We start from the raw sequence: 26227 nt of genomic DNA on the forward strand, positions 1-26227 counted from the left end.
ATGAGTAGGTGGCTTTTCTGGAAACTATATGGGGAGTGAAACATTCCCGTTCTTGCAGATTGTACGCAGCCAGGGGCTTGCTGGGGCCATTGGACGTTTGCATTGTCATTGGTGCCCAGGTTACTGAAGAACCTGAAAGGGTTATTGGGCGCTGAAACAAGCTCCCCGGGGAGGTGGTAGAGTCACCAGCCCTGGAGGTGTTTAAAAGGAGGTGCTTGGGGCTACAACGATGAGCTAAGGGCTAGGAGAGCTGGGGTTACTAAGCCTGCTGAAGGCTCCGAGGAGACCTTGGAGCAGCTACCAGTACCTGAAGGGGCTACAAGCTGGGGAGGCACTTTTCACAGAGGCTTGTAGTGATAGGATGAGGGGGAATGGCTGTAAATGGGAGAGCAGAAGATTTAGATCAGACATTAAGAGGAAATTCTTCACGGTGAGGGTAGGGAGGCCCTCGCCCAGGTGGCTGCCCCATCCCTGGAGAGGTTCAAGGCCAGGTTGGATGGGGCTTGGAGCCCCTGGTCCAGCAGAAGGTGTCCCCGCCATGGCAGGGGGCAGGACGGGGTGGGCTTTCAGGTCTCTTGCAGCCCAAACCGTTCTGTGATTCTGTAAGGAAGCGTCAGGGGGCGATGGTTTATCTGGTTACTTGGATGAACTTAATTCTACTTAAGCCAAAATATTCCACTTTCTGTAATGGCAACTACTCCTAGCGCCAGCCACAGCGGGGGCGCCGCCATCTTGCTCCGCGGTGACACAGCAGGAGGGCGCGTCCCCCCCCGGCGGCTGCGGCGACCAATCACGTGGGGCCAGAGCGCCGCGCGTCCCTCCCCTGTGATTGGCAGCAGCGCTATCCAATCAGCGGAGCCCTGCGCCCAGCGCCTCTGATTGGCAGCCGCTCCGACCAATCATCAGCAGTCACGGGTTGCACCGCCCCCCCGATTGGTAGCTGCACGGACCAATCGCGTGCGGCCACTTTGAGTTGGGGCGCGTGTCGCCCCGCCCCCGAGGCGGGCGGGGTTCCGGCGGAGCGGGGCAGGAAGAGCGGCGCGGGGCCTGCGGGCGGCGGCGGCTGCAGGTACCGGTACCGGCGGGGCCTGGCCCGGCTCCCGCAGAGATCGCGGCCTCCGGGAGGGCTGAGCCGGGTAGGGTTGTGTCCCCCGCCTCCGGCTTGCGGGAGGGGCCCGGCCTGGGCTCCCCCCAGCCCGCCGCCGGGGTCTGAGCGGCACCGGAGGCCGAGGAACTGCGGAGTCACGCAGGCCCGGCCGCGGCGCTCGGTCGGGGATCGGCGCTGGGGCTGCTGGAGGGGAAAACGACCCCGTGGGCAGTGATGGGAAGGGAAAAGAGGCTGGGAGGGCAGGGGTTGTTAAGCCTGGAGGAGGGAAGGCTCCTGGGAGACCCTAGAGCGGCTGCCAGCGCTGAAAGGGGCTGCAGGAAAGCTGGAGAGGGGCTCTTTGTAAGGGCTTGGAGTGACAGTACGAGGGGAGCGGCTTTAGATTAGGAGGGGGAAGATTTATATCAGCCATTAAGAAGAAATAATTCACGATGAGGGTGGGGAGGCCCTGGCCCAGGTTGCTCATGGAAGTTGCGGCTGCTCCGTCCCTGCAGGTGTTCAAGGCTGGGTTGGATGCGGCTTTGAGCAACCGGATCCAATTGGAGGTGACCCTGCCAGTGGCAGGAGGTGGAACTGGATGGTCTTTAAGGTCCCTTCTAACCCAAACGATTCTGTGATTCTATAAGGAAGCATCAGGGGGAGATGGTTGTGTTTTCAGCTATGTTAACAGATGAGATTCTCACTGTTATGGGGGTTACGAGGAGTGTCCTATCTCCACCCTGTGTTCTGCCCTGAAATTCGGCAGGCAGCAGGACAGATACCTTCTGTGAAGCTCACTTGCTAAACACTGAAATGTGATATTGAGAAGAGAGAACGTGAGAAGGTGTCACACTTTAGCCCTGGCCTGGCCATTTTCAGCAGCTAAAACTGAGCAGTTGGTCTCCCAGTTCCCTACCCCCTTTCCCTGGAGTGGAGGAGGCTGAGGGCCAGGAAGCAACTGGCCACTGCAAGTCCTATGACCTGTGTGTGAAATCGCACCCCCCACCCCTCCCAGGAGGTTTCTCATCAGATCTGCTGCTCCGTCTTCCTAGGATGTCTTCGGGTGCGTTATTTCCAAGCCTGGTCCCAGGCTCCCGTGGCTCTTCGAGCAAATACCTGGTGGAATTTCGGGCAGGGAAGATGTCCCTGAAAGGCAGCACTGTAACCCCAGACAAGAGAAAAGGCCTCGTGTACATTCAGCAGACTGATGACTCCCTCATTCACTTCTGCTGGAAGGACAGGACTTCAGGCAATGTGGAGGACGTGAGTACGGCTTTGTGTGTCAATGCTGAGGCATTGTTGTGGTCGTTCTTGTTCTGGCACCACTGCTGAAAGTGCTTCTCCAAGACTAACTAGGATGAGAATGGTGCTGTGGCCGGATAGACTTGCGCTTTCAAATCCTCCCTGCTCTGAGGAGCAGAGGGAAGAAGGTTTGGGGAGGAGGGCTGAAGTCTTTGGGAGGCTAACAGGAGTATCCGTGTATTTCCTCAAACACTTGTTCCTACTACCATGTTTTCCAGGATTTGATTATTTTTCCTGATGACTGTGAATTCAAGAGGGTACCTCAGTGCACGACTGGTCGCGTGTATGTATTGAAGTTCAAGGCAGGATCAAAACGACTCTTCTTCTGGATGCAGGTTTGTAGGAAGTCAGTGATAAAAGTCTTGGGACCACAATCCTTCTTGTTTGACTCGTACCAAGAGCAACTTTCTTTCAGGAGCCGAAGACAGACAAGGATGAAGAACACTGCCGTAAAGTGAATGAGTATCTTAACAATCCACCAATGCCTGGTGCTTTGGGTGGAAATGCAAGTGGAGGCCATGAGCTCTCGGCATTAGGAGGTACAATCCATTCTCTGCTCCTTCATGTCAGAGGCTTTTTTTTTTTAAATTTATTTTTAGAATGAGCACCCATAGTTCCCTAGAAAGAAATTCCTTATGGTTATGGAGGGTGAGCTGGGGACAGTGTTAATACCAGGAGTGTAAACGTACTTTAGCAAAATTAACTGCTGTTACGATAGGCGCAGGCTGAAAGTTAAGACTGCCAGAAGAAATCTTTCTCTGTTTCTAGTAGATTTTCTGGAGTCTTACCTCTTTATGAAGCCAAGTCGCATTTATCTTTTATGAGCATCATGAATCAGTAAGCACTTGAAACTGTTTTTTCCATACAGAATGTGATGCCAATTAATCTCCTGCTGTTTGAGCCGGAGTGCTGTGAAAAACCATGTGAATATGTTGTGTTTCAGAATGTTTTTGTTTTTAGGTGAGGGTGGCTTGCAAAGCCTTCTTGGAAACATGAGCCATAACCAGCTCATGCAGCTGATCGGACCAACGGGCTTAGGAGGACTTGGTAAAATGCTTTAATATATTTATGCCAAAATGGTATTTTTCTCCTGCCAGGTTAAATTTTACCTGACAATATTTTCAAATGGTGCTATTGCTTTGAATAGCGCTGCTTTCACACGAGAAAGCAAGGCCCTGCCTCTAAGATGAGCTGAGGGGCAAATAAAGGATGCAGGAAGCAGAGGGTACCAGATTCTACACAGCACTCATTTCAGGGCTTGATCTGCAAGGAACATTGGTTCTGCTCCTTGCTCTGCTGAATCTTCTGCTTTTTTTTTCTCCTTCTTTTCCCTCCTTCCTCTTCCTTTTAAATATTCACTGGAACAGGGACAAAACCAGGGACTCGTCCTTGGTGAATGTCCCATTTACCAAGCTGTGGAGCTGCTCCTGTCTCCAAACCAGTGAATATTTGTGTGCAAAGTAGATGGAGTTCAGGAGGAAAGTGGAAGCATGCCTGCCCCACAGCGCTCTCTAGTCAGAGGGGAGAGGCTCTGGGTTGGGTCTTTCTCTCCTGAGCTTGGATCATCACGTTATTTTTCTGAAGGGGATGAGAGGTTTGTTGAGTCCCTGTGGTCTGGACTTAGCGCTGTCTATACTCCAAGCCCAACAGAGAAGTCAGACCCTTGAAAGGAGGTACACAAAGCAATGCTTAGCAGGTGGCAGTGACTCAGGTTCTGTGCTTGAGCTCCAAAGTCCATCTCTATGGATCTAGCTCATGTCTTGGCTTCAGATGCAAATCTCATGTTGGTGGGATGTTCAGATGCAAATCTAGTGTTAGTGTTGGACGTTTTTGGCTTTTTATCTGTGTTCGGAAAAGATCTTCGTTCTTGAAGTGTCACATCACTCGGGAGTCTGTCTTCCTCTTCATCTCAACACATTTTCTCAGCAGCTCTTCTTTCCTTGCTTTTAGTTGAGCCATAAGTTGGCTTGACGTGAAGCTCACTCAAGTAACGCAAAGAAAACCATCTGCTTGTCTCGGCAAACGGTGTTTGTGGTGACTCTGTATGGATCCCTTCCCCCAGTAGCATCTTGTTCTTTTGCATCTGTTTTGTACCTCTCTCAGGATTCTGCCTTTACTGCAGAATTCCTCCAACAGAGGAGCTTTCTTGCTTCTGGGTAAACTTCTGTAGCAAAGACCAGTTGAGTAGTTTAGCATGTGGAACAGCCTGGTAAGCTTTACCCTGCCGTTCCCACTGCTATGGAAGTGCTGAGTCTAGTGAAATGTTGTGGGGATGGTTCTGTAAGTGTGGATCCTGCACAGAGGAGGAGCTGGTGGCTGGTTTTTGCTCTGACTTCTGGTGTTCTGTGGCTTCAGTTAGTCACGTGTTTGCTCATGGAGCTCTGTCGTTCTTTCCTCTGCTTGCAGATAGTCCCTTAAAGGTGGATGTTGTGTAGGGACGTGTATCCAACTAGAGATGTGATATAAGAGACCACTGGATGGAAGTGTGTGACGCACAGAGTGTTTGGCTGATGTGGCTCAAAGGAATTGTAGGTGGAAATCAGTCACTGACAGCTCCAGCAGACCTAGCAGCCAGGCCTTTCCCCTGCTCCTTATAGCTGATGTTCTTGATGCTGTGCTAAGTCCTTAGTAGTTGGCCTCTGTGGATGAAGGAGGTGATTCTGATTCCTTTTGCGTGTCGCAGTTGTGGCAAAGGCCAAGTGTTGGTTTCCTGCTGTGTTTCCTGATCGCTGCTCTGCTGGGAGCACTTTGTGCGCGGGGTTGTCCTTACTTTGCCTTTGACATGCTTAAGGACTTGGTGGATTCTGCTGCCACATCTCTGCATTAGGTTTGAAGCTGGAAAACCCAGCTGTGTGGGGTGTGAGTGGTGGGTGACGCAGAGGTTGCCTCCAAACTCTTCTGCCAAGGGCCTTGGATTTAAAGTTTAGAGAAAAGTTGTGTTTTTGGGAACCAGTAGATAAGGGGGGAGAGGGTTGTGTTACAGTAATCATGTATATATGGCACAAAGCAAAGTCATTTTATCCTTCTGTACATCTAGAAATTGAGTAATTTCTAAATGTGCATCGCTCTTTAAGGCAATTTTCTATTTGGGATACAAGATCAGAAAACAAGCTGTTAATTTACAGAAGGGAATAGGGGGGTTGGTCTGGGGTCTTTCACCCCCTCCTCCTTTGTTTTAGCAAATAATACCTTTCAGGTACAAGAGTGACCTCTCCAGAGCAGAGAGGTACAAAAACCCAAAGAAACAAATTTCTATACCTGTTCTTTTTTTATGTTTACGGAAGGTGGGCTGGGTGCATTAACGGGTCCTGGGCTGGCCAGTCTGCTTGGAAGTGGGGGACCCCCGACCAGCAGCTCTTCGTCAAGGTAGGATGCCTGTCTGCTCTGGGCTTGTAGGGGTTTTATAACACACAGTTGCCATCTCTGTGGGAGGAATTCTGGCCCTACTGAGCAAGAAACGTGATGGGAATTAAGGCTGTTTAATATTTCTCTAAAATAAGCTTAGGAGCTCTTTGAGGTTTGAAAAGAAGCTTTTGAGAACACAAGAGGCAAAGGTGTTTTTTTTTTTGCAGGGAATGAATTATACTAATTATCTTTTCCAGCTCTCGCAGCCAGTCGGCTGCTGTGACACCATCTTCCACGACTTCTTCTACACGTGTAACGCCTGCCCCATCCGTTCCTGCGGCTGCATCTGTGACCAGTCCGAGCCCAGTACCAAGTTCGGGTAATGGAACCAGCTCAGCCACAAGCCCAACCCAGCCCATTCAATTGAGTGACCTCCAGAACATTTTAGCCACTATGAATGTGCCATCAGGAGCAGGAGGACAGCAAGGTAACAGTGTTCTGACCAGGCAGCTGTTGGATTCAGGAGTTCTTTGCTCCTGTCCTGTTCCATATTGGTTTGAAAGGTATCTTTAAAGTTTTTTTGGCTCTCTTTTCATTTGACTGCGGCTCTTGGCTGCTTCAAGAGTCTTTTTCTCTCTCCCAAACTGAGAGGGAGAGAAAAGCTGCTGGCAGTGTGCTAACTCTGTTTCAGTACTCCTCTAACTAGATCACTTACTTTACAGGGCAAAATGTGGGGGTTTGCGCATAGTCTAATGGCCAGCTATTTATTTTATTTTCTTCCTAGTTGACCTGGCGACTGTTCTGACACCCGAGATAATGGCTCCCATCCTGGCCAACGCTGAAGTTCAAGATCGGTTGATGCCTTACCTTCCCTCGGGGGAATCTCTGCCGCAGACTGCAGAAGAGATTCAGAATACCCTGACGTCTCCTCAGTTTCAGCAGGTAGATAGATGCCTAGCTGGTGTGGGAAATGCAGTTCTCCTTCCTTCCTCCCCCGTGAGTCATGACTCATGACTTGCCTTGCCCTGCTTTTTCAGATTCCTGACTCTTCAGAGTAGGAAGTTGCTCAGTGAAGTAGAAAGGAGGAGGGGTGTGCTTTAATAGGGCACTAGTTCTTCCCTCCTGCAGTCACCCAAGGGTAGATCAGAATGGTGTTTACTTTTTCTTTTGGAATCGGGCTTTACCTTTCTCTTCATTATCAGTGCTCTCTGGCACAAGCAGAGTAGTAGCAAATTCATTATTCCCTGTCAGAGTGGCTTGTCAGCAGTCTCCTTGAAGGTCAAGTGACTAAACTTATGGAAGGGAAGATGAGAGATGCTCTTATTTACAGCACTGCATCCCTTGTTTCTCTTGATACATTAGTACTTAATTCCAGGACTGCCTGTGTGATGAAAGCTGAAGTCTTACAGGCCAATTTGAACTAGTGGTGCTGGAGAAGCATGACACAAGCTTATTTTTGACGCTGTTGACTCCATTTTGCAGGCATTGAGCATGTTCAGTGCTGCCTTAGCTTCGGGACAGCTTGGCCCACTAATGAGTCAGTTTGGCTTACCCGCAGAGGCAGTAGATGCAGCAAATAAGGGAGGTAAGTGTTGGTGCTGTTGGGAACACAATACAGTGGTTTGTTGGGTTGGATTTTTTTGTTTTCTTTGCGCACTGCACAGAAGCATTGAATGTGGAATATAGCGATTAGCTGCTGAGTAACTGCTACAGACTGACTCTTGCACCCTTATTTTTTACAAAGATAAGGTGAAGAGCTCATTTCACTGTGCGATGTCAGATGTACATTTAGAGAAGGCAGGGTTCTGTACGGATGTGCTGAGCAGCCTTGGTGTTCTTTTCTTGAAGGAGATACAAAAGGCTCTGGAGATGTCACAGTCACCTTCTTCAGGAATGGCTTTTTGTGGGAGTCCTTAATGATTCATCCTGAAATAAGTGAACACAGTGGGGTCTGTAGCACTGCCGGGAGGGGTATTGGTTTTCCCTGATAAGCTTTTAGAATTCATTACACGACTGGAGTAATTCTGGTCTGAGGCTGCCTGTACAGAGGCAGTGTTTTCTGCACTATGTCAGACATCCAAATGCATGCTTAATATTGGATGAGTGTTAAGGCTTTCTTCCCTGCTAATAGATTCTTACTAAAGCAACTGTTTACTTGCCAAGTAATGAAGGTTAACCTCACGTGGATGACAAACTCCATCCCAGCATGTGCAAAGTTAAATAATTACTGTGTTTAATTTCTAGATGTTGAAGCCTTTGCCAAAGCAATGCAGAACAGTGTCAAGTCAGACCAAAAGGAAGGAGACTCTAAGGACAAGAAGGATGAAGAAGAAGATATGAGTTTAGATTAAGTTATTTGTTCTTCCTTACAGATATTCCTAGATACTAACTTAAGCAACTGCAGTAGGATTACTAACTTCATATTATGCTTATATAAATCTACAAATAAAGGAATTTTCTTTATCTGCCATACTGTTCTTTCTCAGTCTGTTTAAGATGCACACTTAAAGCAGTACGTCAGGTTAGATGATGATCCCTCTTCCAGTTCTACATCAGCCTCATAACTTGCTCTTGACCAGTGAAGTGAAAGAGTAACATAAAACTTTATTCGACTCCAAAGTACGTACCAGCGATTTACAAAGACCGTCTTTAATACTACAACTTAAAAACAGGTCATAATTACATTTGTTTAAGATGGACATGTTAAAAACCCATTTTACAATATTTACCCCCATAAAAAAACCCCACAATATAATGATATAAGTTATAAGTCCATTTCAGAAGCAAGATTTTGTCCCAAGTGGCTATATATATATATACACACACAAATATATATATGACGTGTAAGTGCACAAGTGAACTAGGTGTCTTGGGAGAAGGTTTTTTTTCAAGTGAAGACTGCACTACACCAGGCATGAGTGAGGCTGGGCAGGAGAAGGCAACTGCTGTCACGGTGGGTGAGGGCCTGGTGACACCTTGTACCCGTCCAGACTCAAGGTAACCTTCCTTTACTCCCTTTCAAGCAAGTTTCTTGCTTCACGCAACAGGACTTTTGTCAGTGTATCTACCAGTGCTGAATGCAACTGCAGAGAGGCAGTGGTATTTGTGTCTTTCTGCTTTCCCTTGGCAGTTCTCCCAGCCTATTTTGTTCCGGTTTTGGATTTTTATAAATTAATCTGATAAGATGCTAATTCTGTGAACAGAATTTTGTCCAAGTTCCCCCTTATGCTCTTTGTGGAGCAGTGGCAGGTGAACCGAGTCTGCCCTTGGGGGGAGGTTAAATGCGTCCTTGCTCATAAAAAAACACAAAAATGACGGAATTAATCCAGTTTGTCCTAATTGCATTTATTATAAAACAGAAACTGCCTACAGCCTGAAGCAGAAGACAGTCTGTGACTGTTATTAATAGCCTCAAGTGTTCTGTGAACTATATCTATGTGCGTTGTAAATGTGGGGTAAAGGGAACAGGATTTAGGGCACGATGCACGGCTGCTGTGTGCTTCAGCCCACACTCTGTAGGGGACGGCCACTCTTTCCAAGAGCCACGTGGCAGCACGCGTCCTGCTGCAGATGCTTGACCACCACTCAGACCTGGCTCCACATCCCACTTTAACTTTTTGGTTATACCTGTGAAAGATGCCCCCGAAGCGCCCCCTTCTCCCCACCGTCCTCCCTTGCCCTCCTTCCCCTTGGATTCATGGCCCCTCTCTGGTTTTGGCCCCAGACCTGCAGTCACTGGAGATGAAGTGTTTGACCACGGTTATCGCTATCAAGGAGGCGACGTCTGGGGCCCAGGGAGCAGTGCAGCTTTCTGTCAGTCAGGCTGCATGCGGAGGTGCACACACTTACAGCACAGGGCAACCCTGGAGGCCAACGGAACCCCTGACGGTCCCAGCTCGCAGCAGGTCCACGCGGCTCCGGTTGATCACCAGGTTCCTCATACAGCCCACGTAATGAGGGAGGGAAGGTAACGGTGACGCCGTGCTGGCCTTGTCAGTCTCTGCAGAAGGAACAAGTAGAAGCAAGCATTAATTAGTCTGGCTAATAAGCGTGCAGGGGATTAAGCGCCTTTCACTTGCACCAGGAACAGTATCTCTCCTGGCTTTGGGGTATTCTGTGCGGGAGCCCCTCTCTCCCAGCTCACCTGGCAGCCCTCCCACATAGAAGGTGGCCCTTGTGCTGGGTGCAGGAGGCTGGTTGGGTCCCACTGTGGAGTTGCCTTCTGTGTCCACGTCAACCTTGATTATGTTGTTCCATTTGGTAACTTGGAAAGAGAACCACAATCAGTGCTGCTTCCTTACCTGGAGAGCAGTCCCACCCCTGCCCTCCTGCCCAGAGCAGTGCTGGAGCAGAGCAAAACCTCTGGGAGGGTCAGGGAACTGGCCTGGCTCTTGGGAAACGCACAAAATCTGGACAACCTCCCCAAAATCTGTCCTTCAGCCACCCCTAAAGCACTACGTTTTGCTCTAGTGACGCAGGGTGGGACGGCACGTGCCAGGTGTGCGGGATCAGCTCAGGCTCTGGCTGCCGATGGGGAGACGGCCTGAGGCTGAAGATACACCAGGAGCACATGATGGTTCTCACCCAGTGAGGGGTTGGGGGCTCCAAGCAGAGCTGCGCTGAGATGGGGGATGGAGCCGTCACCCCAGCCCCAGAAAGGGCTCGGTGCAAACCTTCTGCTCACCAGCAACCACTTTAAAGGCTGAGTTTTGCCTGCACAGGTGTGAATCCTGCAAATCTCTCCTCCCAGCTTTGAGCCCTTTGGATGCACGGAGCACCAGAGCGAGCTGGGCTCTCACGTGCAGCAGGACACGACAGGCCTGGGTGGAACTGGTACTGTGGGGCAGCCCTGGCCTCGACGGCTGCTGTGTGACCCGGGGAAACACCCTGTTTCTCCTGCCCACCAGCTGGGACAGCACTAACAAGATCAGGCAAGGATTCATTAATTAGGAAATGACTTAATAGCAGCCACAACCTCCCAGATTAAGTGCATACAGGTGGGAGCTGTAGTTTAAATAGCTAAGGAAGGGCCCTGAGCTTCCCCACAGGAGATGTAGGCTGAGCAGCCGGAGTAGAGCAGCTCCCTAGAGCTGAGTGCTGGCTGCCCCCTCACCTGCGATGCTGTGCCACTGCCCATCACAGAGAGAAGGGCACGTCACCGACACGGAGAACTCATCAGCCCCAGCGTTTGCTCTCACCGTGACCTGGTGTGTGAGACAAATGTTTTAGAGCAGAGTGGGAAAGGCAAGAGATGGCCAGTGCCTCTGAAAACCCGTGGGGAAGCCACCCTCCCACTACCTTAGTCTCCTCCATGTACAGCAGGACATGGTGCCTTCTCTTTGTGCCGATGTAGAAAATGAGGCCAGAGGCACTACGGGGACGGACCTCCAGTGTCACCTTCAAGTCCTGCTCGGACACCACCGCATCGGCTGGAAGAGAAATGCCACCAGTGAGAAGAAGGACAGGGGATCTCCTGTGAAACGCGTCCCTCCCTGTCCCAGGGCAGTGGGAGCAGCCCAGGCTGCTGTGAGGTACCTAGGGTGATGGACCCGCCCTCTGTCGTGAAGAAGATGCCTCCCTCCAGCGTGCCCTCGTAGCACGGCGTCACCCCGAAGGTACGTGAAGGGGGACCCAGGGGCCTCCCATCCAGCTGTGGGTTCCTCAGGCACCCGTCGAAGCTGGAGGCTGATGGACCCTGCAGAGAAAAGCCAGGGGAGTGAGCGTAGAGGGACCAAACACTGACCAGCATGGGGTGATATCACGGAACTGGCAGAGACGGGACGATGCCACAAGGCCACCAAGCCCTTACCGGTATGTGAGCTTTGGCTTTTCCAGCTGGGATCCCCCCTACATACAAGGGGCTCTGGGCCACAAACAGCCCTGCAGCGGCCACCGCAGCCTCCTGGGCTCGCAGCCCATCGATGACCAGCTGGGCTCGGCTCTGGTCTCTGCTGAAGAAGACCTGCAAGGACCAAAAGTCAGCGCCAAGGCTGGGGACTTCCCGGGTTAGGAGGAGTCCCAGGGCTCTGCATAGGGACAGGAGACCTCAGCTGAGAGGTTCTGCCAGCCCGGGCTGTGTTTTCGCTGTCCCCTTTGCTCCCCTGGGACTGTGGGTGTTTTACATCAATTAGGAAGCAATGCCCGGTGCACGGCTGTGCCGAGCCAAGCCCTGCAGGGGCATCTGCTGCAGAGAAGGGAGTGACGTGGCTCAGGGAGGTCCCACCAAGCCCTCTGCTCACCGTGTGCCACCGCCGGTCACGGTACTTGTCTTTGCTGTGGATGCGCTGCCGGCGCCCGCTGACATCCACCAGGAAGACAAAGCGCCCGTTGGAGACAAAGAGAGACATGAAGGTGCCTCGCTCGCCTGCCACGTAGAAGAGCAGCCCGCTGGAGGAGTTCAGCCTCACCTCCAGGGAGAAATGGGACCTGCACCGACAGGGCAGATGATGGGAGCACTCTGCTCTCCTACAGCTGCCAGGTTTTAGGGGGGATGGAGGGGGCATGAGGCGAGCCTCACCTCTGCCTGAAGGAGGCTGGGATCTCCTCAAACTCCCAGCGACTGTTTGGGGTCCCCCCGAAGCGGAAGGTCCCCCAGGCCGCGCGGGGCTGTGGGTGCAGCCGGCACAGCCCGTCCTCGTCGTGGCGGCGATCCTTCGAGGCAGGCTTGCCCAGCACCTGCACGAGATGCACCAAGAAATGGAGTGAGGCGAGCATCCCTGAGGGTGTCACGGGGGAGAAGTGCCCAGCGACCTGGTAATGGCATTTGAGAAGGATGGGGAGGAGGATGAGGGGAGATTTGGCAGCAGCTGGCACCTTGGGTTTCCGCCTGTCCTTCTTTGGAGTGAGTCTGAGCTGCTGCGGCTGCTCACCCCAGGGACAGCTCATGGTGACGTTGATGCTCGCCACGTTCTGCTGCAGGTCCATCACCATCTGTGGCTCCGACACCCTACACACAGGGAGAAGAGGTCTCCGTCATCGGGACAGCTGGGAAGGGGCTGAGGTCTGCTCTCTGGAAGCAGCACAGTGACGCTCACCGCTTGACGAAGACATTCCCGATGCAGCCGGTGATGTTGCTGAGGGCACCTCGCTCCGGTGAACCCCCAAGCTGGAAGAGCGACTGCCCATCCTGACGTCGCTGCCGCCGGCCGAGCCCAGCGCCTGACGCAGCGTTCTGCAGCTCGTCGTCCACGTACAGCCGGACCCTGCGGGGCATGAGCAGCATGAGCTCAGCAGGTCCCTGGGACCACCGGAGCCCCATGTCCCACCAGGACACGTACCCTCGGGCATCGCTGTAGAAGGCCACGTAGTGGGTCCTGTCATCTGCATAGGCATTTTCAGTGGTGACTTTGGTTTCCAGCAGGTTCAAGGACAGCTGGCCCCTCTGGAGGGACACCTGGCACATCCCCTCCTGTAGAAAGCATCAACCCATTGCCGCTCAGCAGTGGAAGTCACGGAAAGGCCCCTTTCCCTACTGCCCCCAGGAGCTCAGGGTGCAAATCTCACTGTGGATCCTCTCCCTGGCCCCACCAAAACCTCCCCGCCTTTTCCAAGGGGGAGCAGCACCATCCCCAGAGTGGGAGCTGACGTTTCTGCCCCACTGCAGGTGCCCACCTGGCTGGTGTGGTGGTAGAGCAGCCCCTCTTGCTGGCTCGTCTGGAAGCTGAAGCCACTGTAGAAATTCCGCAGCCCCGGCACGTCCCTCAGGGCCAGGGTCAGGTAGCCGTGGCCATGGACGCTGACGGAGCGAGCCACCTGGAGGGACATCATGGAAATGAGGTGAGAGCCTGGCCTGGGGTTGGAAGGATGTCAGAGATGCTCAGATCCTCTCTGGGTCTGGCTGGTGCTTTGGCCAACCATGCGAAGCACCTCACCATGATGCCCCCACACCAAGAACCTGGGGGGTTATGTTTGTTTCTGTATGAACAAAGGGAGATCAGGTCTTCCCTTTCCCTGACAGACCCTTTCCCCAGCATGACAGCTAGGCTGCAGGGACTTTGTGCTTACCAGGAGGTCTGATGTGCACCCGTAGCTCACACCAACAGTGTTCATGCGCTTCAGGTCGACGTATTTGCCAAGAGCCTTCAAGCCCTTCATGCAGCCTCGGATGGGCCCCCCCGTGGGGAATAATGCTTTCAAGCTGCAGGAGAAGCAGGTGGTGTCACCAGGCCAGCCCTGGGCAGGATCTGGCCCTGCAGTCCTTCAAACAGGACTCATGATGGCCATGGGTATCTCCAGTGTCACAGGCACAAGGCTTCTTCAAAGCATCCAACACTAAGGAGAACGTAGTGACACCCCCCACCACCTCATCCTTCACCACAGATGGAGATGTCCCATCCTAAACCTACATTGACGGGCAGTAAAACCTTCCCCAGAGCTCCATCAGGTCCCCAGCATCCCTGGATGCGGCTGGGAAAGGACCAGGGCCACCCTCAGGGCCACTGGAGAGGAAGATGTGGATGGTCTCACCCCTCCGCAGGTTGGACCCACCTTGGGGGTAGCACATCTGGGGGGACACCACCCAGGTAGTAGGAAACAGCATTCTCCAGGGAGTTCTCCTGCTCCACCATGAAGATGGTAAGGCGCTCCAGCCGCACCAGGATGCGCTTCTTGTTATTCATTTTGAGGAGGAAAATCTGGATCTGGAGACAGAGGAGAAAAATGATCTGCCAGGCTGGGGTAATGAGGTCCAGCATAGAGGGCAGAACGAGGTTCATCTCTCTAGGCAAAGAACTTCTTGCAGCTCGCACTGTCTGCCCCAAACCAAAGGTGTGGGGTGTCCCTTCCAGAGCTCTGGACGAGGAGCCCTGCAGGGGGGTTGGGCAGACGTTGCCCCTTACCGCTTTGTTTGTGGCGCTGCTGATGGCGAGGGAGGAGGAGTTGCTGCTGGGTTTTGCCATCTCCAGGCCGGTATTGAAGTCATAGTAAAGCACCAGCTTCCCATCCCGGATGGCCAGACACAGGAACTGCCCCTGTTGGAGGCAGGATGGATGCTCAGCCCCATGCAGGTGTGGTGCCCAGCCTGACCTGCTCCTCAGCACCAGCAAGAGCAGGTCCTGCTGCAGGTGCCTTGATGCGCTGCTGTGACAGCTACTGGGGCTTTATCTGCAACCAGGACCCCTGCGCTGGGGCGCAGCGACAGCAACACAGGCTGGCAATGCTCCCTACAGCACTGTCTGCCCCATCGAACCCTGGCCTGGCTTGGAAGGTCTGTGCACGAGTGCTCTTGGAGTTCAGGGGAGAAACTCCAGCATCACCAGGCGAGCGATTGCCTCTGCTATGAGGTTTCGGTCCAGCCCTCTTGTGGCTTTCAACAATAGTGCACAAACCCTGCTTGAAGTAGCACTGCCACCCCCAAAGCCCTCTTCTCCCCTGTGCCCTCAACTGGGAACACCTGCCAGTGGGGATGGGATTGTCCTAGCCCACAGCTGAGGGGCTCCCCAGGGGAGCAAGCACCTGCCTGATTCTCCAGGAAGAAGATGATGCCGTTGTAGGAGACCACCCGTATCTCCTGCTCAAAGCGCTTGGTTGTGCCAAACTGGCTCTCAAACTTGATCTCTGCGTACCCGGTGCCATCAAAGTAGGAGCCGTCAGTCAACCAGGGGTCTCCTGTGGACTTGGACCTGAGTCATGCAAGAAGAGGCCCAAGGCATCATTCCAAAGCCAACTGCCATGCTCTGGAACAACCAAAGCTCAGGGTAAGCGCCATGGAGCACAGCTGCCCCAAGCCTGGGCGCAGTGCCTCACCTTGCGCAGGGCTTCTCGGCAGTGGTATCCAGCTGGAAGGTGCGCTGGAAGTTGTACAGGCTCACCACCTCCTCGTTCAGTGTGTCTAGCTCCAGGCACCCACGGTAGTTGGGATAGCGCAAAGTGGGAGGAGGCTGGGAAGGAAACAGGACAGTTAGGGCAAGCTTGAGCCTGGTTTTCCCCCTAAGAAGCTCTAAAGGTATCGCTGATACCGCCTAGGAAATCAAGCTTCCCTCCCTGCTGCCTGTCTCACCGTGAAGCTGGAAGGGTAGCCACCCACGTAGAAGACCACATTGCGCGGGTTGAGGTTGAGCAGCCCCTGCTCTCCTTTGGCCACACTTTCTCCCTTGGTCTCGTGTACCGTCTGCCTCTCCACAATCACCGACATGTGCCCGTACTGCAGGATCCTGCAGCAGGGAGGGGTGGTCAAGACAAGGGGAGACCCCCAAAGAGGAGCGAAGGGCACCCCTCACTCAGCCCTACCAAAAAGCGTCCACGTCCCACTGAGGAGCCCCACAACACCAGTGCATTGAAAGGACTTGGCACTCATGCTGTCAGTATTTACAAAAGGCTGAACGGACCCTCCACAATGAGATTCATCTTTCCCCTCCTGCAGGCACCCCCAGACCCTCCACGACATGGTAGGGGTACCACCACCCTGCTAGGTTTTTGAGGTGTCTCAGTGCTGATCATTTAAGGATGACTGGGTGATGGAATCCACAGCATCTCTGCAAACCCAAGGTCTGTCTGGGCTTGCGCTCCCCACACCTGCTGCAGGGACAGCCTCCCATTGGACTTTGTCAGGACGTGTCCCATCATTCTCCTACCTGTTGATGCTGATGGTGGCAAACTGCTCTCCAATATCCTCGTCAACAGTTAGGAAAGCTGGTTCCTCATCGCCCAGTTTGTAGACCCACTGCACTTTGCGGTCCTTGAGCACGATGCCCAGGTAGTCTCCAGTGGCCTGAGGGGAGGGAGAGACAGGGCCACATGCTGGCACTGAGACAGGCAGAAGCGCCAAGCGATGCTCTCCCTGATGCTCCCAGAGCTGTACTGGCCAAGCACCCCCATTCACACAACTCTCCATCCACCTCCATCCAGGCTGGTGGCTGCGTTCACATCCTCACAAAGCCACTCAGGGAGCAGACAAAGGGTGAGCAGCTGACACCCAGGCATGATCCCCCACTGATGCTACCAACACGAACTCTCTCTGCCCTCCTCCTGCCCACAGAGCCCCATCTCACCTCCCGACTGCCCAGGTATAACACGAACCGCCCCTCCTCCTCTGTCCTGTCCTGCCGTCGCTGCCGGCTCCTGGGCTCAGGGTGTTGGATGTAGAATTTGAGGGATGTATAGGCTGCCAAATCCTGCAGGTTGCTGGGCATCCGGACCTGCACACCCGAGCTGCCGTTGAACTTCATGGGCACTTTCACCTGGAAGGAGAGAAATCCAAACCCAGGGCACTGAAACCACTACCACTGCCTCTCTTGTCACTGCCAGCTCTACCAAGTCAAAGCATTTTTTGCAGTCGTCTTATAAGAAAAGGACCCTTACCTGGTGGCCCCAGAGCTCTTCAAGATTCCTCACCCGTTTGCGTACCACCCTCAGGTAAGCCCTCATTCCCCGCCCCGTGCAGAACCCTCACTCTCCTCTGATCCTACCTTGCTGGCGGCGTTCCTCGCCTGTGTGATGAGCTGCCGGATCCGCACAATGTTCTCTGACACAGTGGCGTTCTTGTTCCTCCTGTTCTCCAGGCTGCTCAGCTTCTCCAGCAGCAGCGGGATGGTGCTTTCCAGGCTGGACACTGGGGTTGGAGAGGAGCCAGGGATTTTGAAGGTTAGTGAGGAAGGGAGATGTAAAGATCAGAGAGTTTTGAGATGCGCAAGTCAAAGCAACGGGCAGCTGGGAGCAGTCACAGAATGATCCCCTAAATCCAGCAGCCTTGATGGGAGGTTATGAAAACGCTCCAGGTGCATGCAGATGATACAGATACTGCAGTGAGAGAAAAAACATAAAGGGCCAGGACTTAAAGCACATAGTATTTGCTGCTAACTTCCTCCACTCTTGATCTGGAGCTGCACAGTTCGGCTTCCAAAAGCAAGGAGCTCTTGGAGGACGTATCTTCATGCACTGTCTCACGCTGGACTCAGCCCTGGCAGCCCACCAGGCTCAGCACTCACCAGACTTCCTGGCATCCTGGACTGCCTGGTTCAGGTCTTCATTTCGAAGGCTTCCATACTGGTCCTTCCACTCATCCAGATTCTTCTTCATGCTGCTCAGGGTATCTTCCACTCTTGCAGCTGTTTCATTGGCCTCGGCAGCTGCTGCTTTGGCATTCTGAATCATCTCTTTTGTGTCCTCTGGAAAGAAAGGAGGAAAATCTCTAGGATGGGGACAATGCACCCCTGCATCACAGCTGGGCACGAGGAAGGCGGCAGAGAGAACCAGTCCAGCTATCCCAGGACAAACCTTGGTCCCTGCCCAGCATGTCCTGCACAGACTGGAGCTGGCTCAGGAGTTGCTCCTTCTTCACACGGAGGTCAGCCAACTTGTCCTTTGCTGTCTGCAGCGTGCCTTTAATAGCTGAAATAAAGAAATGCGTATGTTATGTGTTGGATTTCAGTCCAGCCAAAAGGACATCACACCCTGCGTGGAGTCTCTCTCACCTCCATTGAGTTTGCTCTGCTCTCTCCTCACAGCCTCCCCCAGGTTGCTGCTGTTCCTCTTCAGCTCTTTGGAGATGGCCTCAAGGTTTTCTGATATGACTCTCTGTAAAACAAACATGTATTGCTCGGGACTCTGAAGCAGAATCCAAGTCTCCGTCTCTGACTGCAGACAAAAAAGCCCATTCAGACAGCTGCAGAGGCATGATGGGGAGACCCAGATCCCGAGGGTCTGGCCCCAGCCGTGGCACAGGCTCTGCTCTGCAGCACGAAGTGCTCGAGCATCAGAAGGAAGGGGCAGCAGAACCCCTTGTGTGGGTGTGAAAAGCTGGAAGACTGTAAGGGAGCTTGGCTCCCCACAGCACGTACCATCAAAGCCTCGCTGGCTGCCTCATTGGCATCGTGGGCTGCTCGTTCGGCTTTTTTCACAGCTTCAATGATGCTGGCGTAGGCATTGGAAGCATCGATCGCCCGCTGGATAAAGCCGTCCTGGTTTGTGCCCTGGATAATGCTGTGTTGGAAAATGAAGCCGTCAAGCCCATGGAGATTGCTTAGGTTGGGTTCTTGCCTACGTCCCCGCAGACAAACCCCTTTGGGCTCCTTATCAGAACACGTGCTCCAGCATAAAGCATCAGGGATAGTACCCCACTGCTCCCCTGCAGTGTGGGGTTACAAGTTCCCATCTCCAACTCTGGCAGGAGATGGCCTGACCAGTGAGTGTCAGGACCAGTGCCTCACCTGGACAGGTTCCTTGAAAGCTCATCCAGGAGCCGGGCATGCTCCTCTGCCTGCTCCACGATGGGGATCTTGCTGCTGGCTGGGGAGAACTTTTTGACCCGTTCAGTCAAGGGCAGCTTTGCACCATCCAGCAGGGCTGCCAGCTTCTCGTACGCCTGCAAAGACACGTGTCACTCTCAAGGGCTACCACCCCCTCGCACTCTGCCCGTGCTGAATCACCTCCAACACTCACCTCCTTTGCACTCTCCATCTTCTGTAGGAAGTCGGAGACCTGGGCCAGGGATTCCTTGGCCATCCTGAGGGTCTCCTGCACCAGTGCGTGCTGCTTTTGGAGTTCACGGCTCTTTTGCTAGACACACAAACACAGGGTGAGATGCTGGCAGGGCGAGGACGCACCCCCCTCACCGCACGGTGGTACAGGACCAGCAGGTGAAGCTCTACCTGACTCTCCTCCAGGTTGTTGCGGTTCAGGCTGTTCAACTCCTCCGTCTGCCTGGTTTTGTTCACAGCCTCATTGAGGGCATCGCGGAGATCCATCAGCTGGGAGCTGTGCTGCGCCAGCCGGTCCCGGATGCTGCTCACCAGCTCCTGGTTGGATTCCCAGCGGTTATGCAGCTCACTCTTCACCCGATGCAGCACTGAGGATGGAGGGGATGAGAACTGTTGCCAATTCATCCTCCTGCATTAAAGGGCTCTTTCTGCGCTTGGCTGTGGAAAAGCCTGGTTCTGGCGTCACTTGGCAAGTATCAAGGCCAGAAGTGACCATCTTCCCTGCCTCCCTCTTTCAGCCTGGATAGCACAGGATCTCATCCAAAATTGCCTCCAAAACCCCAGTGTTGATGAGAAGGATGGGAGCTCTTTCAGAAGACACCAGCCATGCCTGAAAGGCTCCAGATGATGGAGAAACCCCACCCGAAGCCCATTCCTGTGCTTGATTACTTCCACTGTGAAAATTCACTTATTTCTAGTATGAGCCAGTTTAGAATTCCAGCTTCCAGCTGCTGAACTACATTTTGCCACAGCCTGTTAATCAGAAACACTTGCACTCGCAGTGCCAGCAAGCTTGTTATGCAGTGGGGCTGTGTGGGAGCACAATCCAAGCCCTTGCTTCTACGAGGGGTACCCTCAGGATGGCAGAGCTGATGAGGATGTAGGCTGCTGGTTGCTACTTTGAACCCCTTTCCTGGGACAGCAAATACAAAGAAACATGGGGTGACTTCTTACAATCACGTTCCATACGCATAATAATGGTAACTCCTGGTTCTAAGGGTTGTCGGTTTTGGTCATCAAATTGAACTACTCAGCTAGTACAACCTGCTCTAAAATTCACCTTAAGGGAAAAAGAACCACAGATGTAGTGTTACATGGGACCCCGAAACTGAAAAACTTGTTTGGGATGCATGGTCATTAACAGCACTCTCCAAACATGACCGTGATGCATAGTGCCTGCATGGGCTCCAAGCCAGAATATGAGGAATCATCCCTGGCCTAATCCCTGGAGGGATTTAAAAGATGGGTAGATGAAGTGCTTAGGGATATGATTTAGTAGTGGACAGATACGGTTAGGCTTGATGATCTCAAAGTCTTTTCCAAACTAGTGATTCTATGACTCTAGGAACGGCTAAACCCTGTGGGCTTTGCGCAGCCCTGTCCTATGCTACCGAGCAGGACTCACACTTCTGAGCCTCCTCGTGCTCGCGTCTTGCCAGCTCTTCCTGGCTGCCCAGACTCCGCTCTTTCATCTCCCTCAGCATCCTTTCCAACTCAGCCATCTTCTGCCGAAACTCCTCGGTGGAGGTGGTGCTGGTGTTTGCTGCCCCAAACCTGGTCATCTGCCGCACCAAGTCTGTGGAGAAATTCAGATCCCACATTAGCATCGACTAACCTACATCCTCCATAATCCCCCCCAAGATCCTTGCTCTCTTACATCACCCTCAATGAACTGCACCAGCTTCCTTGCAGTACTCAGGTACACAGATTGCCCCACATTTCTGTCTCCTTGGAAGTTACAGTGATGCTATTATCCCAAACATCTTTTTGTGCTTCTGCCTCCTCTCCTAGATCCAGTCACTCCCTGTTTTGCTAAATCGCTCCTGAAGCAGTAGTGCAGGTTGCCCCAGCATTGTACATTCTAATAATATCTCTGCAAGCCGAATATGTTTTTTTCCAAAGGTTGAGTTTGAGCAAACAGCTGGGACTCAGAATACGCTGGGTCTATGTGAACAGCCAGAATTCTGCAGGGATCTCCTGTTCCTCTGTATTTCCCTGCATTTCTCATTCTAAACGATGCAGGACTTGGTGCTGTTTGAAAGCAAGTGTGGCATTCCCAGCAGGAAAAACTCACAAAACAGAGACCTTTCTGTACCTACCTGCAATGCCTTTCTGAATGCTTTGGATATTCAGCAGCAGCTGCTGCCCGCTCTGGTAAGTCTCTCTCGTGTGCTGCTCAATACTGTTTGCTTCTCTGTGAGTCATTGTCATCTACAACAAAAAGCACTGGCTTAACTGAAGTATGGCATTATATCCCCCCATCAGAGGGAAAGACGTTCTCCAAAAGGCACACGAGACGTGGGAATGTGCAGCTTTCAAGATCTTTGAACCAAGGAGGTCACATCTCCTGTATGAGCCTGCCCTGTGCTGCTTGCTTAGAATACATTCAAGGATGGTCTTTTCCACCACCTTCAGAGAAGCACAAGCAGCAAGTGCAGCTCCCAATGCAACAGTCTCTGGATCATGAGACAGTACTAAGACACAGAGGACAGCACTATCCTGTGCTTTTAACACAGGAAAAGCCCTAGAGCCTGGAGCCAGGCCCACCTGGTTACCGAACAAGACACAAGAAGAGATGGAGATCTGTGCTCTGCAAGGGGAGGAAGATAGAAAAATGTCCTACTTTGTGCTGCAGAGCATTCAAGTCCTGCGTGAGGTCCACATTCTCATCTTCCAGCTCATCAGCCCTTTGCCTGATCTTATTCATGGCTCTCTGGTACTCACGCAGCTGGTTCTGGGCAGAGCCGGGGGGAAAGAAAGATATTAAATCAGTTCAACAAGTAAGGAAACGGGGGCAGAAAGTGATGTTGAACCTTCCACGTACAGCGACAGTTGCCATGGTTCTGTTGAAACTGTGGAGCCGAGCCCAGGCGATGGAGCTGGCATTGAGGTTGACCAGCTGGCTGCGAATGGAGGGGAAGGACATCTCGATGCTCTGCAGGTCGTCCAGCAGCAGCAGGACACAGCTGTCACACTCTGCCGAGGGAACGGAGTGGTCAGAACAGGCCCGTTCCTGGGGCTTCCCTCTCTCTTTCCCCAGGACTGCAGGTACAGACCTTCACACCTCATGCTGTCCGGACCGTTTGCCACGGGAATCTCGTACTCGTGCATGCAGACATCACACTGCTTCCCCGTCAGCCCGTTGGAGCAGGTGCACTCCCCAGTGCGCGGGTCACAGGAGCCCCCTCTGCACTCACACTCTGCCAAGTTTAACAACAGGGAAACACTATTTTGCAACGTTGCCACCTCAGAGGGTTTTATTCCGGTGGTGCAATTGCACCTGCGCTTATCTATGTGCGACTGCAATCTAGCAACATGCACAGGACCTCAGAAAGCAGCCAGTTGTTTTCCTCCTTTAACAATCCAACCAGCACGCGTGCCACCAGTGCCTTGTCCCACTCCTCCACTTGCAGGACCCAAGCCCCGGGAAGCAGGACTCACTCGTGCAGCCGCTCTCGCTGAAGCCCCAGTAGCCCGGGGCGCACTGCTGGCAGCGGGAGCCGCTGACGCCGGGCAGGCAGCTGCACTGGCCGCTCTGCACGTGGCAGCTGCTCCCCACAGCGCCGATGTCGCAGTCACACCGCCGGCAGCCAGAGCATCCCTCGAAGCCGTAGTATCCCTCCTAGGGAAGAGTAGGACAGTGGGTGCCAGAATCAGAGAATGGTTTGGGTTGGAAGGGACCTTACACCCGGGTTTCACCCTCACTGGATCAGGGTGCTCAAAGCCTCATCCAGCCTGGCCTCAAACATCACCAGGGATGGGGCAAGAGGGCATGTGTGCCTCCCTCCTGGGGTGACACGGGACCCCAGCCTTGCTTTCTAGAAATGCTTTGACCACCACAAACCTCATATCACCATAGCAAAGACATGGAGCTGCAATAAGAGCCCAGTCACACCACAGCACTGCCCTGCAAAGGTCATGCTGGATGCACATAGGGAAACAGGGTTTTATTGCAGCTTCCCAAAGGGTATCAAATTCCTGCCCAGGCTGCAGCTGAATGCTGCCTCCACCGCTTGCCGCCACATCTTTAAGGCTTTTACCACGCACAGGCAGATCACACAAACGCAGTCTGCAAATCCACGTGGCTGCAGTGCAGCTGCCAGCACGGCTCCGCTCCCAGGCTGGGGGAGGATGCAATGGGGTCGCCCCGTGCCAAGCGCAGGCACCACCTCGGTACCCAGGCAGCCCTCACCTCGCAGCGGTCGCAGTGCTGGCCCGTCACTCCAGTCTTGCAGAAGCACTGGCCAGTTCGTGGATGGCATGAGTCAGTCCCACAAGGTGAACAGTTGCACTCTGCCAGGGAAAAATACCCCCAGTTATATAATGAAGAGCCTCATCAGCCACTCACAAACCTTATTCCTAATGGGGAATCCTATTCCCCCTTATCTTTCACAGTCACAGCACAGACAGAGCCTCTCTCCTCTTGAATTTGCTCCTCCTGACAACTTAGTTCCACGACACCCGCCCAGGGCAGAGCAGACCCCCTTCTGTGAGCTGCAGTTTGGCTGCTGTTCCTCAGAGGGAGATGAGATGTGCTGGGAGAGGGCTGTGCAAGCCCACACTCCCAAGGGAGCACCAGCACTGCCTCCTGCAGCAGCCGCTTGGTGCAAGAATGTTCCAGCCTGGGTGCAGTTTGGCAGCTTGCATTTGGGGGTGGATGGGAGGTTATGGAGTTGTAATGCTGGAAAGCAGATTTTTGGAGCTGGTTTTTTTCCTATTACCACCTTCAGAGGATGTCTGCAACGTGTGCAACCTGCACTGCTCCCTGGGGCAACACACAGCCTGGCGAAGGCACTGAACACACCCCCAGTCAGTCTGTCCATCTACACCCTGCCCGTGCTCGCCGCCTGCTTCACTCACGTGTGCAGTTCTTGGCTGCCACTGCGTCCCCGTAGTAGCCAGGGGCGCAGACCTCGCAGCGCGCGCCGGCCGTGTGGTGCATGCACCCTGTGCAGGCGCCCGTCAGGGAGTCGCAGCTGCTGAACAGCATGTTGGGATCCGTGTTCCCGCTGCAGTCGCAGGGCTGGCAGGAGCTGCCAATCACCAAGGGATTGCCGTAGTACCCCGGGGCACACCTGGGGAAACACAGCAAGTTAAAACACAGTCAGGGCATCAGGGGGGATCCCCACAGCTCATGCCTCCTCCACACTCGAGTTGGGCAACTATAGCAGTGCAAGCATCCAGCTCTTGTAACTGCTGCTGCAGCCTCAGGGATCTCAAAGCACTTTGTGTTTTGCCTCAAGATCCCTCCAAAAGGTGCCTTTATCACGACTGCAAGTTAAGGCAAAGCATAGCTAAGGAATACACCCACGGGAACACAATATATCAGCAGCAGAGACAGCAATAGGGCATTTACAGGCTGAAAGAAATCCTGCCAGAGCTAAGCACCCTGGGAGCAGAACCAGCCCTCTCCTCTGCACTCTTTACTAGGACAACTTCTGCCACAGCAGCGGCTGCATGGGATTCGTGTGTCTGAGGTCCCTGCGACGTGGGTGCCACCATCCTTACCGCTCACAGCTGGGTCCAGCGTAGCCAGGTTTGCAGAGACACTGCATGTTGGAGCCCTTGTGGACACAACCCACGGCAAAACTGAAACGATAAGGGGTAAACAGGAAGGTGCAGTTACCCCTGACGTGGTGCCAGGGGTGCTGAGGCCTTAGGTAAGAGGCCACGGACACGGCTTGGGGACACGGAAACGGCTGGCAGCGGGACACCCGCCAGGGCCAACCCGGTGCCCTGGTGGGGCACAGCGTGGTTGCCAGTGGTTAAGCACTGAGGTCAAACAGGCAATTCCAACAAAGATGCTTACTTGTTGGAGGCAACTGAAAGAGGGCACGGACATCCAACGCACTGCAGGGGTTCTTCGGCTGAGGGGCTGCCCACGTAGCCATCCTTGCATCGCTCACAGTGGTCTCCCTCCGTGTTGTGCTGGCAATTCTGCAAGGAAAGACAGGCCGTGGGCTCAAGTGCAGGCAGCAAGAAATAGTGGGTTACGCAAAGAATTCCCCACCAGATATCCGGATGCTTCAGTCCTCCCTCTTTCCCAGAACTGTCTTGTACCCTTAAGCGGGGCCACCCTTCAAATGGCACGTGCAGCTCCAATTCATACCTGGTCCTGCCAGCTCACTTGGTGTGTGAAAAGCTTTTTAACCACATGCTGCAGACATTATAACTCAAAAATATCATTCTACTTCACTGTTTACTTACAAGACAAATCCCAGAGCCTGGCAGGCACCGATCTGAGTGGCCGTTGCAATGGCATGGGATGCATTTTCCCAGAAAAAGCCCCTTGGTGTCCCTGTAGTAACCTGGAGCGCATTCCTGAGGAGGCAGAAAAAGACAGAGATTTGAAGAACAGCCCGATACTTTCAGGCAAAGCAAAGAAACTAATTAGTTTTTCTAACAGAATTCATACTAGGTTTTACTGATGGAGAAGACTTGAAGAACAGCGCAGAGACAGGACGAGTGGGAATGGTTTTAAGCTGAAAGAGGGCAGATTGAGATGAGATCTTAGTAAGAAATGTTTTGGTCTGAGGGTGGGGAGGCCCTGGCCCAGGTTGCCCAGAGAAGTGGTGGCTGCCCCTTCCCTGGAGGTGTTCAAGGTCAGGTTGGTTGGGGTTTGAGCAACCTCATCCAGTGGAAGTTGTGCCTGCTCATGGCAGGGGGACTTGAACGAGGTGATCTTTGAGGTTCCTTCCAACCCAAACCACTCCATGATTAAAAACAATGAAGATTTTTTGGTACAAATCCTTCCTGTTCCTTGTCAACAAGTGACAACTGGCCAGCCAGATGGATCTACTCCAAGGTACTAAACGCACGTAATTTTGGACTGCAACAACAGAATTATTTCCCCATTGTGCGTCTTTTCCAAGAAGGCAGATGCAGCTAACACCCCCCTCCCAGGTGCACTGTGTTGTGATGGGAGGGGAGCCAGGAGTGGGTGGTGTGGAGGAGCCTCGGAGATGTTCCTTCCTCTGGCACAACCTGAGTTGCAATTTTAACTGAAGCCCTCAGGGTCAGCTTGAAAGCTGGTCCTCTGGCACCACAGCTTTGCACAAACAATCAAACCCCGTGGCTTCCA

At 53.2% G+C, this 26227-nt stretch overlaps 2 protein-coding genes across 5 annotated transcripts in view; one reads left to right on the plus strand and one right to left on the minus strand.

Moving 5' to 3' along the window:
• The first annotated feature begins 983 nt into the window (after positions 1-983).
• ADRM1 (ADRM1 26S proteasome ubiquitin receptor) lies at positions 984-8201 on the plus strand. 2 transcript variants are annotated; one of them, XM_069872165.1, is made up of 10 exons: positions 984-1069; positions 2137-2347; positions 2605-2721; positions 2802-2925; positions 3347-3433; positions 5671-5752; positions 5989-6218; positions 6516-6673; positions 7214-7316; positions 7976-8201. In XM_069872165.1, the coding sequence occupies exons 2-10, from the start codon at positions 2138-2140 to the stop codon at positions 8080-8082; spliced, it is 1218 nt and encodes a 405-aa protein (XP_069728266.1). In that variant the 5' UTR covers positions 984-1069; position 2137; the 3' UTR covers positions 8083-8201. The 2 variants fall into 2 exon arrangements, with proteins under 2 accessions (XP_069728266.1, XP_069728267.1); XM_069872166.1 differs by lacking the exon at positions 3347-3433.
• Positions 8202-8315: 114 nt separating this feature from the next.
• LAMA5 (laminin subunit alpha 5) overlaps positions 8316-26227 on the minus strand; it is an 89658-nt gene continuing 71746 nt past the window's right edge. For 2 of the 3 annotated variants that reach the window (XM_069872151.1, XM_069872150.1), the window contains exons 42-80: positions 25354-25467; positions 24956-25083; positions 24655-24735; positions 24007-24221; positions 23339-23439; positions 22588-22768; positions 22203-22346; positions 21971-22122; positions 21770-21880; positions 21246-21357; positions 20552-20722; positions 19318-19514; positions 19109-19225; positions 18877-19031; positions 18508-18649; positions 18142-18244; positions 17945-18058; positions 17656-17835; positions 17137-17279; positions 16720-16908; positions 16303-16439; positions 15729-15882; positions 15476-15609; positions 15189-15351; positions 14569-14700; positions 14219-14370; positions 13736-13868; positions 13343-13483; positions 13009-13139; positions 12766-12933; positions 12545-12677; positions 12249-12406; positions 11971-12157; positions 11541-11693; positions 11267-11426; positions 11030-11160; positions 10845-10935; positions 9876-9995; positions 8316-9731 (exon numbers count right to left, since the gene is read on the minus strand). In XM_069872151.1, coding sequence (XP_069728252.1) covers positions 9577-9731; positions 9876-9995; positions 10845-10935; positions 11030-11160; positions 11267-11426; positions 11541-11693; positions 11971-12157; positions 12249-12406; positions 12545-12677; positions 12766-12933; positions 13009-13139; positions 13343-13483; positions 13736-13868; positions 14219-14370; positions 14569-14700; positions 15189-15351; positions 15476-15609; positions 15729-15882; positions 16303-16439; positions 16720-16908; positions 17137-17279; positions 17656-17835; positions 17945-18058; positions 18142-18244; positions 18508-18649; positions 18877-19031; positions 19109-19225; positions 19318-19514; positions 20552-20722; positions 21246-21357; positions 21770-21880; positions 21971-22122; positions 22203-22346; positions 22588-22768; positions 23339-23439; positions 24007-24221; positions 24655-24735; positions 24956-25083; positions 25354-25467 — 5583 coding nt within the window. In that variant the 3' untranslated portion in view covers positions 8316-9576. Of the gene's footprint in view, positions 9732-9875; positions 9996-10844; positions 10936-11029; positions 11161-11266; positions 11427-11540; positions 11694-11970; positions 12158-12248; positions 12407-12544; positions 12678-12765; positions 12934-13008; positions 13140-13342; positions 13484-13735; positions 13869-14218; positions 14371-14568; positions 14701-15184; positions 15352-15475; positions 15610-15728; positions 15883-16302; positions 16440-16719; positions 16909-17136; positions 17280-17655; positions 17836-17944; positions 18059-18141; positions 18245-18507; positions 18650-18876; positions 19032-19108; positions 19226-19317; positions 19515-20551; positions 20723-21245; positions 21358-21769; positions 21881-21970; positions 22123-22202; positions 22347-22587; positions 22769-23338; positions 23440-24006; positions 24222-24654; positions 24736-24955; positions 25084-25353; positions 25468-26227 lie in introns of those variants that run through there. The other variant, XR_011338729.1, reaches the window with a different exon arrangement.

This window comes from Phaenicophaeus curvirostris, chromosome 18 (genome assembly GCF_032191515.1).
Source record: "Phaenicophaeus curvirostris isolate KB17595 chromosome 18, BPBGC_Pcur_1.0, whole genome shotgun sequence".
In the NCBI taxonomy this organism is placed as follows: Eukaryota; Metazoa; Chordata; class Aves; order Cuculiformes; family Cuculidae; genus Phaenicophaeus; species Phaenicophaeus curvirostris.

Coding starts and splice junctions, on each gene's coding strand:
- ADRM1 (XM_069872165.1), top strand. CDS start 2,138: ATGTCTTCGGGTGCGTTATTTCCAAGCCTGGTCCCAGGCTCCCGTGGC. Junction 2,348..2,604: donor CTTCAGGCAATGTGGAGGAC/GTGAGTACGGCT, acceptor CATGTTTTCCAG/GATTTGATTATTTTTCCTGA. Junction 6,674..7,213: donor CGTCTCCTCAGTTTCAGCAG/GTAGATAGATGC, acceptor TCCATTTTGCAG/GCATTGAGCATGTTCAGTGC.